General features: G+C 40.6%; 1 protein-coding gene across 7 annotated transcripts in view; it reads right to left on the minus strand.

The window, feature by feature from the left end:
• The window catches only part of NPNT (nephronectin), a 74,555-nt gene that overhangs the window by 8,432 nt on the left and 46,294 nt on the right, over nucleotides 1-19,829 (minus strand). For all 7 annotated transcript variants that reach the window (XM_073805013.1, XM_033856801.2, XM_073805015.1 and 4 more), the window contains 2 exons: nucleotides 3,739-3,825; nucleotides 3,154-3,252 (listed from right to left, as the gene is read on the minus strand). In XM_073805013.1, the coding sequence (XP_073661114.1) occupies nucleotides 3,154-3,252; nucleotides 3,739-3,825 (186 nt within the window). The remainder of the gene's footprint in view (nucleotides 1-3,153; nucleotides 3,253-3,738; nucleotides 3,826-19,829) is intronic.

Raw genomic sequence — 19,829 nt, forward strand, 5'->3', positions numbered from 1 at the left:
AGTAAGCTTCATTAGCATTCTCCATCTGGATATGTCAGAATCTGTATATGGTTAGCACTCCCCGACATATTCTAAAAAGCCCGCCTACGATTCCGCCCTGACATAAGCTATGCCCTCCTACCTCTTCTAACTAAATCTCTGCCATCTTTGGTCTTCCCATCCATTCTCCAAGCTAGAACCCTGCTCACTGATACCTGGGACATTCCATTCTGAGTCAGAGGCTCCCAGAGCCGGTATAAGAGGCTTTCTAATCCACCCTTTGTCTAATTCTCAAAACAACATCTTGTCATATGTCACCCAGTCAAACATCTCCACCAACAGAGAGCTCCCTGCTTCCGTGGCCGCCTGATTTCTCTTTAGACAGCTCTGACTATGGTAAAGTTCTGAGAGTGAGCAAAAATCGATCCCCCTGTAGTTTTCACCTACTGATCCGACTTCTTATCCCCTTGTGATCATGGAACAACTGAGATAGATGTTGTCGACCTTGTATTTGAAAAGCTGCCCCGCTCCATTATTTCTTCTCCAGGCTAAACATTCTGGGTTCCTCACCTGTTTTTCTACAGGCTCTGAGACACCTCTCCATCCAGGTCATTCTCTTTTGAGTGACCTACAATTACCTCTATGCTTCTCAGACTGGTAAGAACCTACCAAAGTGTTTTTTCTGTGCTGGAAAAAATATCTATTTCTATGGAGATGACCCAGCTTTGGGGCAGCAATGATACAAGGTTCACTCATATTGATTTATTACCCACAAAAAGTCTACGTCTTTCACACTTTCTGCTAAGTCACATTTTCCCCCTCCTACAGCTGTGTAGGTGGTTGGTCGACCATAAGCTACACCGTGTATTCATCCCCAGTAGATTTCACCCTCTTAAGTGGGGCCCATTGATCTAATCTTTGCATGCTGTTTGTGTCAGCACACACAGTCGCTTTCTCCTCTGGCTTCACGTTAGCCACAGATTGGTTAGTATTCCTTCAATATCCAGTTCATCCAAGTTGTTGGTAAAAACCTGGAGCAACCCCAGAAGAGCATCCTTGAGGGGCCGGAGCCAATCACCAGGAGCTATCCAATCACAAGCAGCCACCACTTCCTTTCAACTCGTTCTGTATTATCACAGCCAAAGAACCATTTCAAACCTTTTTTTTTGTCTACCACTCTGTCAATTCTCTTCTCATTTTTCTATTGGAGGGCAAGTGGATTTGGGGTCGCAACAAATTTAAACATTTACATATGTGACGAATAATAGAAACTGTTGAAAGGTACTAAATTGGTTCTAAAAGATAGTATTTAAGTTCTAAAGCTCAAACATTTTACATAGACTGTCTACAGAGAAGTGCAATGAATTCTTCCGACTTTAGCATGAATTATTCTCCCCAGTGTATACCTTACTTGAAAGAGTTATTCATTACAACCATGAACATTATTCACCATTCTATCACACATGGCTGCTAAAGAGCCTTCCTTCTGTAGCACACTACTCCAGGTCAGAGGTCACTCAAATCTACAGGCCTGAGATCTGCTAATCGGCTCATGCACACAACCAGGACACAGAGGCCAGACTGGGTAGTGAAAACCCCAGAATTACGCTTCTGATGTTGTGGGCACTGAACTGCTGAGATGGCTGCACAGGCAGTACAGAGAGGCCTGGATGGGAAGTCCGTTCTTTAGCTCTGTGGCCTTAGGAAACTGATGTAACCTCTGGCCCTCTGTGAAACAAAAACAATATTACCTGCTTCCCAGGGTAGATAAGAGGATTAGATAAAACTGAGATGATGAATGAGTCAGGACTGTAGCTGGTATTATATAAATGTTGGTTTCTCTCTTATTCACAGTTATCTATGATATTAATAATAATGTGGTCTGGCTCAGAGTTAACCTTAAATAAGTGAGAGGGAGAACATGAAAGTGAGAATGAGAGGGAGTGTACTGGTGTGTGTGTGTGTGGGGGCATTAAAAATTATTTTATAGTTAAAAGTAATCTCAAAACTCCTTTGAGTTTGTTGGATACTCATTTTTTAAAAGCTTACCTCAAATTTTCATTTTTTAATATCTCTAACATTTCAATCTTAGGGGATCTAATGAATATATTTTTGCACGAATTCTTTAATAACTTGCTACTCAACATGTGCATTAAGGATGAGCCCTAAAATTATCCCCAAGGAGCGTGTGAGAAATGCATCAAAATCTACATTTTAACAAGGCCTCCAGCTGACCTGTGTGCACACTGACCGTTGAGAAGAGCTGGTTTTAACAGAGCATATCCTCAAGTTAACTTTTACATGTTTTGTGCTCTATCTGTACACTTGGGATGGTATTTAGGAACTAGTCTTTTAAAAACAAGTAACGTACTTTTTCTTCATGTCTTGTATCTTTCATTTCTAAGTCTAGAATCAGGAGTATAAAAAGGAAAAAAGAAACCAAACTCCTCACCCTTCCATTAAGTTGGACTCACCCATATAAGATTTAACTACTACAGGGAGGGTAAAAAGCCAACAATAATATGTAGCTTTGCTTCCTGAAATAAGATGACAAAACATATTGTAAGTTCTGAAACTTTATGGATTCATAGGAAGTGTGCAATTTAAAAGTCTTAGTTTTCCAAGGGACTATATTTAAATCTCCCCTTCTTATAATATTCTCTTGTGGAATAAGTGGTGGTAATTTATAACTAATTTCTCCAGCATCCAAATTAGACTGAAAATTAGACTGTGAGAGATATTCACAACTTCGCAGGAATTTCCACTGTCTCCTTCTGCTACATCTTAAAAAAGAAAGACATAATCAAGGAAACCACCACAGGCTACTATGATGGCTGCTGTACCACAATATTATTTTTATGCTTGGGAATGGGGCACTATACGTAACTTGGATATTATATTTTAGAATGAGTCTACATGTTTTACATATACAAAGCTTTTTTTGAGAGAAATTAGCTGGGCTTTTAATAAACTGCTTGTCTACTTAAAATTCTAATTGATGGCTAACAAATTCAGATCACCTAAAAAAACAGAAGATGAATGCTGGACAAGCTTTCTTTATCCTCTCTATTAAGTAAACACAGAGCTGCGTTATAGTATCCTTGATTAGCACAACTGGGTTCCTCAGATAGGATCCAGCCGAAATGTGTACTAGGGTTAGATGAATGGTTTTACCTGCTGGATCCCTCACTGGTTCCCAGTGCAAGTCACTGTCTTTTTCTCGGATCCATCCACAAAGCCCATGGTCAAAATTACAACTGTGTATCAGAACACCTGAAAGGAAATAACCAGAAACATGAGTAGACCACAAACCCAACAGCTAATGACAAAAATGAATCTGTGAACTAGGGTTATCTGTACAAGTGTTCTCTCCTGTCCGCACTTAATTATCCCACCAGAATGTCTCTTCATGAGATCAAAAGGAAATCACATGAATCCTTTCTCAGCACAATTGTGCATCAGTGCTCAGCTGTAAAAATAGAACACACAACTGTTGCCAAATTATGACCTTCTTACATCACTTATAAAAGATGATTTCCTCCTCAGCTTAAATGCTGCTTTTCTATATTTTTTTAAAAAAGATAATGATGATTCAGTTTTTGCTCAACTGATTTAACTAGAGAGGAAACCAAGTGGTAAAAAAAAATGTATAATTTTCCCAGATGTAACCGAACAATCTACAATTTAAAAGTTATTTTAATGAAATGGAGGGAAAAAATAAAATGTCATCATAACGGTCCTAAGAATATAGGGATCTACCTGGATCGTCCTTTGCTTCGTCATCTGCACTGACTCCTCTTTCAATTTCAAATATTTCAAACAAGTCATTTGAAGGCTGCCGCGGAACTACAAGAGAGAGAGGCATTTTGTTTTGTTTTGATGAGGCATTGACAAAGAAGCATTACCTTTACCGATGGGGCAGGGGGAAAAGACCTAGGTATTTCACTCATCTGGAAGAATCCAAAATATTTAATCACAGTTCACATGAAGATTCATGAAGTTTGTTCTGCAGAGATCTTATACTGTAACATTTATCTGGGTACAATTTTAAAAAATGGGTTTCAAAAGTTTCTAAAATTCAACATAAAATACATGAAAAAGTCTTTATCGGGAAAATACATTTTAAAACAGCTACCAATGGCGAGTAAAATATCTCTATGAAATTCTAAAACTTGTCTATGAAAGATACATTATGAACTCTAAATTAAGGCTGTTTTAATGGAAAACAAAATGCCAGTAATCGCAGCGAATGGTTTGACTTTCTAAACAAAACATGGACTCCTCTCCAGTGAACCCTACGTATGCTATGTCTTCTGGGCTTAAGCAGGTTCCTTGGCTCCTTTAAGATCAAATCCAAACTCCAAATTGCACAGCATTCACAATCCACCCCCAAAACACACAGTACTGCCCAAATATGCCATTCATGTTCACGTCTCTGACCCCATCCCCAGCTTGGGACGCTCTTCTCCCTGGTAATTAACCAGCCAAACTTCCCCTCTCTGTTCAAGGGTCAGTGTAAATATCACTGACTGGGTGAAAACTTTCATGTTCGGGGCAAATTCAAATCTTCCCCCTTGTACTCTGATGGCTCATGTTTACACGCCTCTATTACACTCTTTCCTAAAGAACTGCAGTTATTTACACACGTGTGTCTCTCCCTCTGCTGGTCTCTGAGGTCCTGGAGGGCCTCGATCGTGTCTTACTCATGTGGCATTCCCAGGGCTTGACTTAGTGACAGGCACTCAACAAGTGTTTATTGAATGAATGGGGAGGTCTTGTCACGTACTTTGTCAATCCTTTTCCTCAAATGAAACAAGTGGGACAGAGCTGAAAAATATACTTTAAAAATTGGATTCGTATAAATCATTATTTGCTCATTCATTCAATGTACATCTGATCGTCACCCATATGCCAAGCACTGGGGTAGGTCCCGAGGAGACAAGGTAAAAGGGTGAACAAGACCAACAAGGACCTGGCCCCTGTGGAGCTTGCATTCTAATGGGAGAGGCAAACATTAAACACGCAGATAAAAGAACACCACAACTCTAAATTCTGATGAAAACTAGGACGGAAAAACACCAGATGATGTCAGGGAGAATAGCTTGGTTGGGAGTAGGGAGTGTGTGAGAATGTTGGTGGTAGTGGAGGGGAATTCTTGGCCAAAGATCAGGGAATCCTCCCTTTTCTTTGCCAGAACTTAAATTAATTAGCTCTATTTTTATAAGGCAGGGAGTAAAAGATGTAGAACACCAAGGAACACACATTAGTCAAAAGGGTTCTTTTTCATTAATGTTCCAATTATTTTTAGCAGTAACTTTTTAAAGCAAGTAAACGAACCCATAATATTTGCACTGATTTTTTGAGCTTACTGCTTTTGAAGTTTTTCCTTTTTGTTGCAAAAGTCCAAACAGTGAAGTCCCTTCCTCTTCCACTTCCCCCACTCACATATACCCCTCTACACACAGCCTGAGAAAGATGAAAGAAGAGAAGCGGGTCAACGGACGAGATCTGGGGACACAGCCTGATCACAGGTGCCCTGGGAGAGGCAAACGGCCGCCCTCTTTTACACTCAGATGACTGACAGCAATGACATCCAATTCCAGCTTTCCTTTCCTCACTTGGAGCTCTGAGAGGGAGACCGCCTCCTATTTACTAGAAATATTACAGAGTTGTAGGCATACATGCTTCATTTCTCATGACAGAGAAAGTTAAAACACACACACACAACTCTATAGAACAACACTTTTTTGTTCCCTTCTCTTGTTGTAACTTATAGAAATCATCTCTGGATTGTAATAGTTCAAATCTTACAGTACCATACTTTAGGGGCATTATGATGGTTTCTCAGCACGCTCTTCTCCAAGTGAAGGATGGTCAAATGGTAAATGGAGTCTTGGTGCAGAGGTAGAGGATCCTAAAAAGGTTTCCTGGCACAGGGACCTGTTTTATAAAAGATCAAGGACATCCTCTCTGAGCAAGCACCATTCAGTCTGAGAGTGAAAGAACATGGAACCTTCCAAGCAAAAAGCAAAGTGCTGGAGCGGGGGAAGACGGAGTATTTCAGGCAGTAAGTACAAAGACAGTGCTCGGGAACATTAGAGAAAGGAGTTCACAGTGTCTGGAGGATGCTCAGAAATGAAGAAAGTGGGATGGGAGGAGGTTAAAAGGAAGGAATGAGACCACATGTTTGGAAAACAGTCACCCAGAAAATTAGTTATCTAACAACTCGCAAAGTGCCAGATGGTTATTAGTATTTTAGGCACTTGGTTTCCAAGAACCTTTTAATTTAGCAGCAGACGATCGTGCACACCTTCATTGCAATTCACTGGGAAACATGCCAAGGAATTTAGACCTGAAATGCTCAGCAGCTATTAGTTCTTACAATTTTGTGTGCTCCAGTCTGTAGCTCTGCCAAAGTACTGAACGAATCCTCCTTCCTTACGCATACCAGTATGGACTGGTAAGCATCCCACTGACGTGTCAAGAGAAGGTTCACTACTCACTCCCTGGTATGTTTTACAGTTTATATAAAAATATTAAGCGAAATAATTTCCACTATGTACAAGAGAAACAGGTGAACAAACAAAAAAAAAACAGACTAGAAAAAACAGTGATAAGAAATACACTCCCACACTTCACACTTATATGGTCGATTAACATATGACAAAGGAACCAAGACTATACAATGGGGAAAGGACAGTCTCCTCAATAAATCATGTTGGGAAAACTGGACAGCCACATGCAAAAGAATGAAACTGGATCATTTTCTTACACTACACACAAAAAATGACAGAATGGGCTAAAGACTTGAACGTAAGACTTGAAATCATAAAACTCGTAGAATAAAAACCACAGGCATTAAGCTCCTTAATGCTGGCCTTGGAGATGATTTCTTTAGATCTGACGCCGAAAGCAAAATGAATAAGTGGGACTACATCACAAAAAACCTTCTGTGCAGGAAAGGAAATGATCGACAAAAATGAATGGGAGAAATATTTGCAGATCATTTATCTGGTAAGGAGTTAATATCCAAAATATATAAAGAACTCATACAACTCCATAGGAAAAAAACAATCTGATTAAAAAAATGGGAAGATCTGAAGAGAGATTTTTCCAAGGAAGATATACTAAAAGTGCATGAAAAGGCGCTCATCATCATTAATCACCAGGGAAATGCACACCAAAACCATGATGAGATATCACCTCACATCTATTAGGATGGCTACTATCAAAAAGACAGTGGGGGCTTCCCTGGTGGCGCAGTGGTTGAGAGTCCGCCTGCCGATGCAGGGGACGTGGGTTCGTGCCCCGGTCTGGGAGGATCCCACATGCCGCGGAGTGGCTGGGCCCGTGAGCCATGGCCGCTGAGCCTGCGCGTCTGGAGCCTGTGCTCCGCAACGGGAGAGGTCACAGCAGTGAGAGGCCCGCGTAACGAAAAAAAAAAAAAAAAAAAAAAAAAGACAGTGGGCCCCGGAACAACACGAGTTTGAACTGTACGGGTCCACGCTTATGCATATGAGTATTTTTCACTGAACATGTGCAACAGATCCACCACACCGTCCACAGCTGGTTGAATCCACCACATGATACGGAACCTTGGATGGGGTGGGCCAAATGTAAAGTTATATGCAGATTTTCAACTGTGCAGAAGGTTAGTACTCCAACCCTTGAACAACTCAGGAAATTGACTGCCCAGGAAATAACAGATGGTTATTTGCATGCGGAGAAAAGGGAACTGTCATGCACTGTTGATGGGAATAGGAATTTGAAAACGTTATGGAGAGTCCTCAAAAAATTAAAAATAGAACTAATGCGTAATACAGCAATTCCACGCTTGGGTATATATCTGAAGAAAGTGAACACACTAATTTGAAAAGATATATGCACCCCTGTGTTCACTGCATTGTTTACAACAGCCAAGACATGGAAACAACCTAAGTTCCCATCAATAGATGAATGGGAAAAGAAGTGGTGGTATACACATACACATAATTAAATGTTCCTCAGCCATAAAAAAGAATGAAATCCTGCCATTTGTAACAACATGGATGGATCCTGAGGGTATTATGCTAAGGGTATTATTATGGCAGACAGAAAAAGACAAATACTGTATGATCTCACTTATATGTGGCATCTAAAAAAAGCTCATAGAACAACAGATTGGTGGCCGCCAGAGGCAGGAGGTAGGAGGTGAATGAAGTGGGTGAAAGGGGTCAAAGGGTACAAACTTCCAGTTAGAGGTAAATCATGAGGACGTATAATGTATGCATGGTGTAGTTAATAATACTGTGTTGCATATTTGAAAGTTACTAAGAGAGCAAATTTAAAAGTTTCCAATCACAAGAAAAAAAAATTTATAACTATGTTTGGTGACAAGCGTTAACTAGACTTATTGTGGTGATCATTTTGTAACATATGCAAATATGGAATCATATTGTACACCTAAACCGATGTAATGTTACATGTCCATATACATCAATAACAATAATAAAGAAATACACCAATATGCTAATAAAAGTAGTCTGAGTACTGGAAATAAAAGTAATGTTTTATCATTTATTGGTTTGTCTTTTGTAGTTCTGTATTTTTTAAGATTGTTTATAAAAAGGATTTCTATTATGAAAGAAAAAGTACCTAAAACATTGAAAGAAAAGAGAGTTCTGTCAGAGTATATACACAGTCTCCTACCCCATAGCAGCTATATGTCTGTTATTTGAATTTTGATTGCTCAAAGAGAACTTTGTTTGTTTTTTTTTGGTGGTACGCGGGCCACGCACTGCTGTGGCCTCTCCCGTTGCGGAGCACAGGCTCCGGACGCGCAGGCTCAGCGGCCATGGCTCCCGGGCCCAGACGCTCCGCGGCATGTGGGATCCTCCCGGACCGGGGCACGAACCCATGTCCCCTGCATCGGCAGGCAGACTCTCAACCACTGCGCCACCAGGGAAGCCCCTCAAAGAGAACTTTGAATAGTCTTGATACCTGTTATTAAATGTGAGGCTATGAAATTGAGATGTATTTATGAAATTCAAACATATTCTTTGATTCACTGCAGAAAATACTAATTAAAATACATGACTAGCCTTATCTAAAAATAGAATTATAACCGGGAGAGATGCTAACACACACACACATATATTTATATTTATAAAGACAAACACATATCTGATATTTTCTGTAGTTGGACCATTAATCCTTAGAATCAGAATGGTATAATTTTAGAGATTAGAAAAGGATAAGAGAAATGCTAACAACACAGTTCCTCTACCATCTGTCTGTCCATCCTCCCTCCCTCTATTCCATCCACTTATTCATGCTCTCAATCAAGAAACTGACCATCCACTGAGTACGAGGCACTGGGCTCACTTTTGTGAAGCAATGAGCATACTCTTTCCTTCATGGGATCTACATTCTAGAGGTGAAGACAGACATCTAACAATCTCCCATGTAATGAATGCTTTAAAGGAGAACTAGAGGATGCTATGTGAGCTTTGGTGGTGAGGGGGAGAAGGGGGGCTGTCTAAGCTAGCCCAGGAGGAAGATGCGTGAAAATCTCTGAGCGGTGCTGCTTACACTGCGACCTGAAGGATGAGTCACTGAGCTAGCGCCCTAGAGAGTGAACGGGTGTGAACTCAAACATCATTCTACGTGTAGAGCTCACAGGGGGAGAGGAAGGGGGAGGGAAGGAGGGAACCAAATGAAGCTGGAGATGCAGGCAGACGTTGCGGGGCCTTTTAAAGCTCTGTAAATATCGTGGACTTTCTTCTGGCGGAAACTGGAAGTCTCAAAGATTCTAACAGAGGAGCGCCAAGATCAGGTACATCATTCTGGCTGGAGCACAGAGAATGAACAGGAGGGAGGAGGGAGCGGCTGTCAGAGGGCAGTTATGACCAAAATTAACATAAAAAACAGAATGTTCATATGCTCTTTAGAAGATTTCCTAAACATTTTTCTCCCATTAGTTAACGTTTCATCCCCCAAGACGTATGTCTTATAATCTTCCGCGTGAACTAAAACACAGGGAACGTACAGGCACCGAAGCCAGCAGACAGCTGGATAAAAACGTGGTTGGCTGGGGCTCAGGGGCCCAGTAGGTTCCTAGTGGCTGGGGAACCCGGAGCCCTGGAGCCTGTGAGAATTGGCTACACAGATAAGCAAGAAACTTCTTAAAAGGAACTCCATCCCAGAACATTCTATTAAATATATTTTCCCCAGGGATATAATATTAATATATAGCCTGTGTTCATGAATGAAGTTTCCCAAAGAGTCGACTGCATATTTTTACCAAAAAGCATTAAAAGTAAGCACAGTGAAGTAAATGTAAATATTATCACACACATCTCCCACTGCCAGACTTCTTCCAAACAGTAAGTACTATAGCAGAATGTAAGCACAATTTATTAAAGGTAGGTTTGCAAATTCTGTTTCTGTTCTAGGGTGGCTCCCATGACATTACCCAGGCCAGCTCTGGCATTTGTTGTTGGACTAAAAGATTAAAGATAACACGGTCTTAAATTCTTTCTATGCTTAGGGATTTAGTTCATCTGAAGAGAATGGTATGTATGTAACTTTCCTAATATCCTGAAGGCTCTTTCTGGTGGCGAAATTTAGAGATGACAGAGTGGGGATGAGTGACTAGGGTTTTAAGAGGCCACCTCTTGCATCTCCCCTCCACACCGCTTTCTCTTCTCCTCCTCTCCCTCTGCCCCCTCCCTTTTCTCCTCTGCCCCTTTCTTTCCCTCTCCAGATGAAGAACATACACATTACAGCTTTAAATTACCAGAGAGAAGCAAATAAAAAGATTGGAAAAGAGACTCTGACATTTCCTTAACTACATTAGAGAGAAAATTCCCAGCCATCTACTACTGATTACTAGCAAAAAGCAAAAGCCTGCTGGGCTCAACAGAAATAAGCCCTTGTGTGCTAAAGCTTTCACTGTGTAGGAAAAATCCAAAAAGTTCAAAAGACACCTTTGGGCTGAGAGTAAAGAGCAGAACTGGGAACAATTATATCTCTAGTGAAAGGTGCAACCTACACACAGCTAATAATAATGAGCCCCAATTTGTGACTCCCCTCTCTCTCTTCTCATAAAGTTTCAGGACAACTTGAAGCACTGCCTGGAACAATTGCTAAGTGTGGCCATAAAGGTGATGACTCAACTTTTCTAGATCAGGAGATCATTTGACAGGGAACGTGGAGGGAGAGAAGAAGGAAGGAGACGAGAGAGGGGATGCAGGGGCGAGGCAAGAGATGGCATCTTAGACCCCTTGTCTTTCATCCCCACTCTGTCATCTCTAAAGATCCCTGGGTTTTGCCACCAGAACTGTTTTTATCCCCTTGCCCTCTTCTAAGCCAAAGGAAGTCAGAAGGTTAGGCGCTGTCAGGACTGAGTCCGAGTACTGGAACGGAATGCAGGCGGTACCACAGCCGACTATTTGACTACAGTACAGCTGCTTGGGTGAGTGCGGCACGAACACCCCCGAGGTGACACAGGTGACACCTGTGGGGGACAGGTGTCAATGCCCTCAGGCCAAATGAATCACTTTAGAGGAAGAAAGGAAGCTTTTATTTCTGATACTTATCAGACCCATCATGTATGTTTCTCATCTAGACAGATTCATCTCTGAAAAGGCTGTTGTTACTATTTGCTCGGTAAAGAAGTTGAGGTGATGCTGTCTCTGTTTTAACATCACAACTGTTCAGTTAGGTACCGTAAACCCCTAAATAAAACAGGATGTTCCAATTATTTGGTCTAAGTAAAGGGTCTATAAAATAGCAGCCTTCTATTTTCATTTTCTCTGCTCCCCTAATAGCTCATACTTGCAAATCAATTTGTTTCTAAAGGATCTGGTTAGCCAAAAATATCATTTAAAATATTGTGAACATTAAAACTGTAACGAACCATAATAAAAAGCATCAGAAAAATATAAACTCAAAACCAGAACACAAAATAGGGCTGTGTTTTTATGAGTTAAGTAGGAAATGTTATCATTACCATATAAATGAATTCAACAACATCAACAGAAGTAGTATAGCTATTGTGTATTGAGTTCTTATTATATGCCAAGCACACTCTCACCTAATTTTCACAACAGCCCAATGTAGTAGATACTATTATTATCACAACTTACAGATGAGGAAACATAGGAAGATTTAGTAACATGCCCCAAATCTCAGAGTGGCTATGGCGCAATACTTTTCATTACAACCCTATAGACTAATGTGCATAAAACTCAACAAAAAATCTGATTTCTGACTTTGGTCACGTTCACTAAGAACTCAATTTATACTTTCCGGAAAGAGCTATTTTTTTCTTTACCAGCCATCATAGGATCCAATTAAAATATACATAAAGTGCCTTGAAAACTTTCAGAATTCACAGCACCAGAATCTGACCTACAAGCAGTCCTTCAAAACCCTTGCTGAAATTTCATCTTCAGGGAGATGTCAGGCATCTTCTGGGAGATGTCAGGCATCTTCTCAGGGTCTCTCTAGGCCTTACGGTTTACTAGAAAGCAAACTAGTTTGAAGACCTGTTCACCCCTCAGCAGAAACAATCTTTTCACTCATCACCACATAGAATCAGAAAAGATCGTATTTCCATGACTAAGCACAATGTGATCACACCAGCCAGACTGTAAAATCCGTAAAAGGGAAATGAGAGAAAAAAACCTGTGGACCGCAGGCAGCAAAGCAGCAATCATTAAAGTGCAAACAGTTTTGTTCTTACTGGTGGTGCTTGGAATTTCAACACATTCTCATGAACATCACAGCAACCATGAGTCTGGTTTCCTGATATGGCCACTCATAAGAGCACCTGATACGTATTACAATGTATTCTATAATCTTTACTCTGCAACACTTTTTTTCTTTATATGACCCAGAGGCTATGTGCTATATTTTAGGCACAATTTTAAACAACCCACATCTGGCTAATTCTGCCTCCATTCAAGACATGGTTCTGCTGGGTTGGAGCTGCCATTATTGGTTTAGAGAGCCCTACGCTTCAGTGCAGTCAGCAGATCAGCAGTGTTACTTACTTCTGAGCTTGTTAAAAATGCAGACTCTCAGGCCCTAACCTAGACCCACTGAATCAAAGTTTTCATTTTAACAAAGTCTCTGTGTGACCTGTACACACACTAAAGACTGAGATGTACGTCCCTAGAAAGTCCGATTTAGTAAGTTGGTGGTAGAAATTTGGCATCACATTTTCAAAAGGCAGCCTAGGTTGTTCTGGTTCAACTGAGCTTCTGATAACACTTTTCTACTTCCTGATCCAAGTGCTATTATATTCCTTGCAGAGCTTCCTAGCTAAAACTGGACAGATCTGTCATGCTCAATTGTAAAGAAATTTTGAAAGGTTAAAAATAAGTTAAAACTTTGAATGAATTTTTAAAAACCAGTAAGTTCTAAATAAAGTTAACATGATTCAAAATCAGAATCCCCCGGGGTACTTTTTCAAAACACACGACTCAACTCTCCTGCTGGGAGCGCGGGATTCTATTACCCCTGGCCCTTCTCCTAAGGATTGACTACTATAATAAATTACTGTGACCAGTGACACTGGGAATGGGAAGATTAAAAATCACTGCATGAAGATAACACAAAGACAATGAAAATCACCTCAAATATCAACAGCTGGATAGATCCATGGTTACTATTTTGGTCTTTTTCCTTCCAGACTTTTATATTCATCCCGACATATGAAGACATGTATTTTACACGTAATTGGGATCAAATGGTATGCACAGTTTTGTATATTCTTTTCACTTAACATTTTTATAACCTAGGTACTTTCCAAAGTCATTAAACATTTTTTAAAAAAAAAAACATTACTTCATACTATTTCATGGTAATGCTAGACTGGAATTGCATTTTCCCCTAATGTCCTTTACTTTGGATTCTACATAATGTTTTTCTTATGTTCTCTGCTCTGGGATAGCTCCTACCTGCTCTTATACCAGATTTTTATCTTTGGTGTTCACCTGGTCTCCAACTTTTTAGCAATCCCCTACAGCATACCTCTGGTGTCCAGACAGGCAGCCCACCAGTTAAATCTGCCTTTCTTGCTCTAAGTCTGCCCAGCCCTTTTCTGCTCTCCCCTCCCCTCCAGGCTCTTCCAGAGTCCAAGATCAACCCACTGGTCTCAGAAACCATGCAAATGAGAGCCAATGGTAGAAGGCTATTTGATTTGTGGAGCATGGTCCCTATAATTCTTAGTTCAGCCCAGCCTGACCTGAAGTGGGTTATAATAAACTCTAATCCCAACAGTTAAATAAACCCAGTTAAATCCACTGGAAATGACGCACATTATATACCTCTCCAAGAGATTCACAGTGACCATTAGCGTATTGAAAAGTCCCACACTTAACAAACCTATTTAAGTGGCTAAACCAAGGGTCTCTTAAATTTATTTGACCTCAGAACTTTTTTAGGCATACACTTGCATAATATTCCAGAGAACTAATGTTCTATGAAACACACTTTAAGAAGCACTGGTCTGTCCCATTAGTGAAGGAACAAGAATTTCATGCTGTATCAGGTAACTTTAGTGTTGCTCAAATCACGCCTATAGAACTAGCCCTGAAAATACATCTGGTTATAATTCTGTTCACACAATTTGAAAAACCTAGGGTTCCTCAAGTTAAAATTATTTTTAAAACACATGTTTAATATTTCATATCATACATAAAAAGTCATTTCCTTAATCATGTATTATTTAAATGCTCCTGGGACTTCCCTGGTGGTGCAGTGGTTAAGAATCTGCCTGCCAATGCAGGGAACACGGGTTTGAGCCCTGGTCTGGGAAGATCCCACGTGCTGCGGAGCAACTAAGCCCATGCGCCACAACTACTGAGCCTGTGCTCTAGAGCCTGTGAGCTACAACTACTGAGCCCGCACGCCATGAGTACTGAAGCCCGTGTTCCTAGAGCCCATGCTCCGCGACGAGAAGCCACCACAATGAGAAGCCCACGCACCACAACGAAGAGTAGCCCCCGCTCGCTGCAACTAGAGAAAGCCCGCTCACAGCAATGAAGACCCAGCGCGGCCAAAAATAAATAAAATAAATAATAAAAGTGTAACAGAAAAATTATTTGAGCTAGTTTCAGGAGCTAGGAAATATATACTTTGAAACATTATCATCGTTTTCCTTCTAACTTTGACTTTTCAGATTTAATAATCCACTGAATAGAACATCAATCTCCAAAAATGAAGGGAGGAAAGGGAGAGAGAGAGAGAAAGATGGTGGAAGCACAATTAAAAACCTCCCCATATTATAAAAATAAGTCACAATCAGGAAAGAATATTTTTTATTTCTTAAATATAGATTTAATGTGTTACTAAACTAGCTTGTGTATGGAAATTGATTACCTGATGATAATTTTTATTTTAAAATGTCAAGAGTGATTGATCTAATCATTCATTTCTATGTCCCACAAATAGTATTCAATTGCTGATTATGTGCCAGGCATTATTCTAGGTTCTTGAGATATACCAATGAGCAAAACCGAGAAAGACCCCTGCCCCTCAAAAAGCTTATATTCTAGTCAGAAGAGACAAAAAGAGACATTATAAATAAGTAAACAAGATAGTATATAGAAGGTGATAAATGCTATTTTTAAAAACAGTAGAGAGTTGTGAGATCACATGTGCTGGCAGTGGCTGCAGAGGTCACAGTATTGAAGAGGGGGGGTCAGACTGGCCTCACTGGCAAGTTGAGATGTGCATGAAGAGGTGAGAAAGTGAGACAAGCTGATAGCCGGAGGAAGAGTGTTCCAGAAAGAGGGAAGGGCTGGAGCAAAAATCCTAAGATGGGAGAAGCTGGAGGAACAGCGAGGAGGCTGGAGTGAAGTGAATGAGGGGAAGAGTGCTAGGAGATGTGATCTGAGGACTTTGGAAGCCGCCGGGAGGGCTTCTGTTCTCACTGAAGGAAGTGGGTGCTAATGCAGAGCTTTGAACAATGACATCTCGTTTAAGTTTTAAAAGATGACTCTGGCTGCTGGGTTGAGGAGAGACAGCAGAGGGACAAGGGTGGGAGCAGGCAGACCGACTGAAAGGCTACCTCAGTACAGATCCGCGGGTCCTCACCCGTCATTCTCAAATCCAAAAGCTGCTTCCATAAACTCATTAGGTGGCAAATCTAACCTTCACTTAACCTAACTTAAATGGCTTTAGTAGCCAAATTCGTGTAAATATTCATGTTTCCCTGTAGAAACATTAATATGCTTCAGTGTGTGCTATACAGCAAATGCGCCTTATTACTTTTCTAAAATCTAAAAAAATGCTCTATTACATATCTGGAAACAGGATTTTGGACCTGTACACCAGGGGGAAGTATGGCCTGGGCCAGACTGGTAGCCCTGGCGATGGTGATCAGTAGGCACACTTCAGATATAATTTGAAGCCGGGCTGACAGGATTTCCATACAGCTTCAATGTGGGTATAAAATGTAATTTAAAATGACTCCAAGTTTTTTGGCCTTAGCAATTGGTAGGATGGAGGTACTATCTCCTGGGGCGGGAAAAGCTGTGGGTAGAATGTGTTTGGGGTGACGATCAGGAATGATTAGACAAGTTGAGCTTGAGACATGTATCTTCATCCAACTAGAGCAGTTAAACAGGCAGGTGATATACAAGTCTAGAGTTTGGGGAGAAGTCTGGGCTAGAGATGTACTTGTGCTATAATTGTTTTTCTTCCTTGATTTCCTTTTAGAATATCTTTATAGTCTTTTCTTGGGGGACAATACATACCTACACACACACACACACACACACACACACACACACACACACACATACACATCACAGAGGAAAGTTCTGTTTAACAACCTCTTCCATTAAACATATATATATCTCTCAATGTAAAGAAAAACACAACTGAAGTATGGGGCTATTTGGAGACTGCTCAACAGTGGCTGTAATTAACATCACCTGAAAGTTCATGGAATGAGGAGAGCCAAAGTCTACTCTCAGACCAGTGGAGAATAAGGATGGCTTAAGAAATTATTATGCCAGAAATGAAGAAAATAGTCAATGAATAAATGGTGTTGAACTAAAATAGTGCTAAGGTTCCTTTCTGTTTTCACAGTGAATAAATACTAGTTATTTGTTCTGAATTAAGAACAGAACCACTCTCTTATTTGGAATATATGCTAAAGTCTCCAGACAGCAAATTAAGAAGTGTCCAAAATAATCCTCATCCATGCTGACATGAACCAGCAGCAAGGGCTGAAGATGAAATGAGGGCGGAATTTAATTTTTGGCAGGAATATCCAGAGGCAGCAATGCTATCTGTGGCATGCAACAGCCTTGGCATGGAATCAAGGTACTTCTTTCCCAGGGCATGTCTTTAAGATCACACTCTCTTAGAACAAGTGCTCTCAAACATCATCGGAACTCCGTGTCTCCCCAGTTTCATCCTGCTAAATTCTGTTGGTGAACTTCAATGTTATTTATTTATTTATTTATTTTTTGTGGTACGCGGGCCTCTCACTGTTGTGGCCTCTCCCGTTGCGGAGCACAGGCTCCGGACGCGCAGGCTCAGCGGCCATGGCTCACGGGCCCAGCCGCTCCGCGGCATGTGGGATCCTCCCGGACCGGGGCACGAACCCGCGTTCCCTGCATCAGCAGGCGGACTCTCAACCACTGCACCACCAGGGAAGCCCTTCAATGTTATTTTTAATTCGTATGTGTGTTGGTATAGAGAGGAATAATGGGAAGCAAGAGAAACTTTTAAAAAGAGAACACATTAAAAGGCTCAGAAAGAGGTCGAAAAATTACAAATTTTGTTCTGGTAATAAGGGAACAACCTCTTCCTCCTTCAGAACTTCTCCTTTACCTATAGCCTCTATCACCATTGGTGGTACCCAGTCACCCATTAAAAATCTGGAATCTTTAAATCCAACCTAGCTCCAGTTTAGATTTAACCACCAGCTTACAGTAAATACAAGGGGTAGCTGTCCGGTTTTTCTCATCAATCCTTGGCTCAAACTGCCAGTTTGTTGGCAGTTTATTGCACATGCTGTGCTGCTTCCTACACTTGTGCCTCTGTTGTGTGGTCCCCGTGAACTATAATGCCTCCCTTTTTTCATCCCCTTTGCCCCATTTCACTCAAGAAGCCTCCCCACTCCCCAAACTGTCCCTGGCCAAAGATGGGTTAGGCACCCTTTCTCTCTACCCCCATAATGTCCCACACAAATCTCTCCCACTAACACAGTACCACAGTTATCTTCGGGGCAACTGTCTTTTCCACCAGACTATAAGGTTTTCTGTTTTACCTTTGTAAGCCCAATGCCTAATATAGGGCCTGGCATTCTAAAACACACTAAAAATGTTTACTGATTGAATGAATGAACACTCAGATTAAAAGTTACATGGTACGTGCTATATTAAGCTCCCCATCTCTAAGAGTTTTCAAGTAAATATGAATATGTTAGAATTCTCATACTGGATAGAAGCTGTGATCTACTATATAACTTTGTGATACTCCTTCCATTTCTATTCACACTCTTATTTGCCCAACTGACTGGCTTCTATATAGCTCTTTACAATATTTCACAATAGGGATATATAACTTACACTTTGTATCTATGAGTTTTATTCTTATTCAAGCCATGGCCTGTGGTTGAAATGCCATCATAAAAAGCTTATTAAAAATGTGCTAACACAAAAGACCCCAAATAGCCAAAGCAATCCTGAGAAAGAAGAACAAGGTGGTAGGCATCACACTTCCTGATTTCAAGCTATACTAAAAAGATATAGTCATCAAAGAGTATTGTACTGGCATAAAAACAGACACATAGACCAATGGAACAAAATCAAGAGCCCAGAAATAAACCTAAGCACATGCGGTCAAATAATATTTGACAAGGGAGCCAAGAATACTCAAGGGAGAAAATTCAGTCTCTTCATACATGGTGCTGGAAAAATTGGATAGCCACATGCAAAAGAATGAATCTAGACCCTAAACTTACACCACTCACAAAAATTAGCTCGAAATGAATTAAAGACTTGAACATAAGACCTGGAACCACAAAACTCCTAGAAGAAAACGTAGGAAGAAAGCTCCTTGACATGGGTCTTGGCAATGATTTTTTGATATGACACCTAAAGTACAAGCAATAAAATCATAAGTGGGATGACGTCAAACTAAAAAGCTTCTGCACAGCAAAAGAAACCATCAACAAAACGAAAAGACAACCTATGGAATGGGAAAAAATGTTTGCTAATCATGTATCTGGCAAGGGGCTAACATCTAAAATATATAGGGAACTCATACCACTTAATAGCAAAAAATCCAATAATCCAGTTAAAAAGTGGGCAAAGGACCTGAACAGGCATTTGTCCAAAGAAGATACACTAAATGGCCAACAGATACATGAAAAGATGCTCAGCATCATTAATTACTAGGGAATGCAAATCAAAACCACAATGAGATATCACCTCATACCTGTTAGAATGGCTGTTTACCAAAAGGACAAGAGATAACAAGTGGGTGAGGGTGTGGAGATAAGGGAACCCTGATGCGCTGTTGGTGGGATTTTAAGCCGGTGCAGCCACTATGGAAAACAGTATGGAGGTTCCACAAAAAACTGAAAACAGAACTACCATATGATCCAGCAATCCTAGTTCTGGGAATATATCCAAAGGAAATAAAAACACTATGCGTAAGAGATATCTGCATCTCTTCGTTCATAGCATTATTTACAATAGCCAAGACATGGAAACAACCGAAGTGTCCACTGACAGATGAATGAAGAAATTGTGGTATATACAAACATATCTACAGTGTAATGTTAGTGAGCCGTAACAATGAGAAGATCCTGCCATCTGAGATAACATGGATGGACCTTG

This window comes from Tursiops truncatus, chromosome 5 (assembly GCF_011762595.2).
Source record: "Tursiops truncatus isolate mTurTru1 chromosome 5, mTurTru1.mat.Y, whole genome shotgun sequence".
Taxonomy (NCBI): Eukaryota; Metazoa; Chordata; class Mammalia; order Artiodactyla; family Delphinidae; genus Tursiops; species Tursiops truncatus.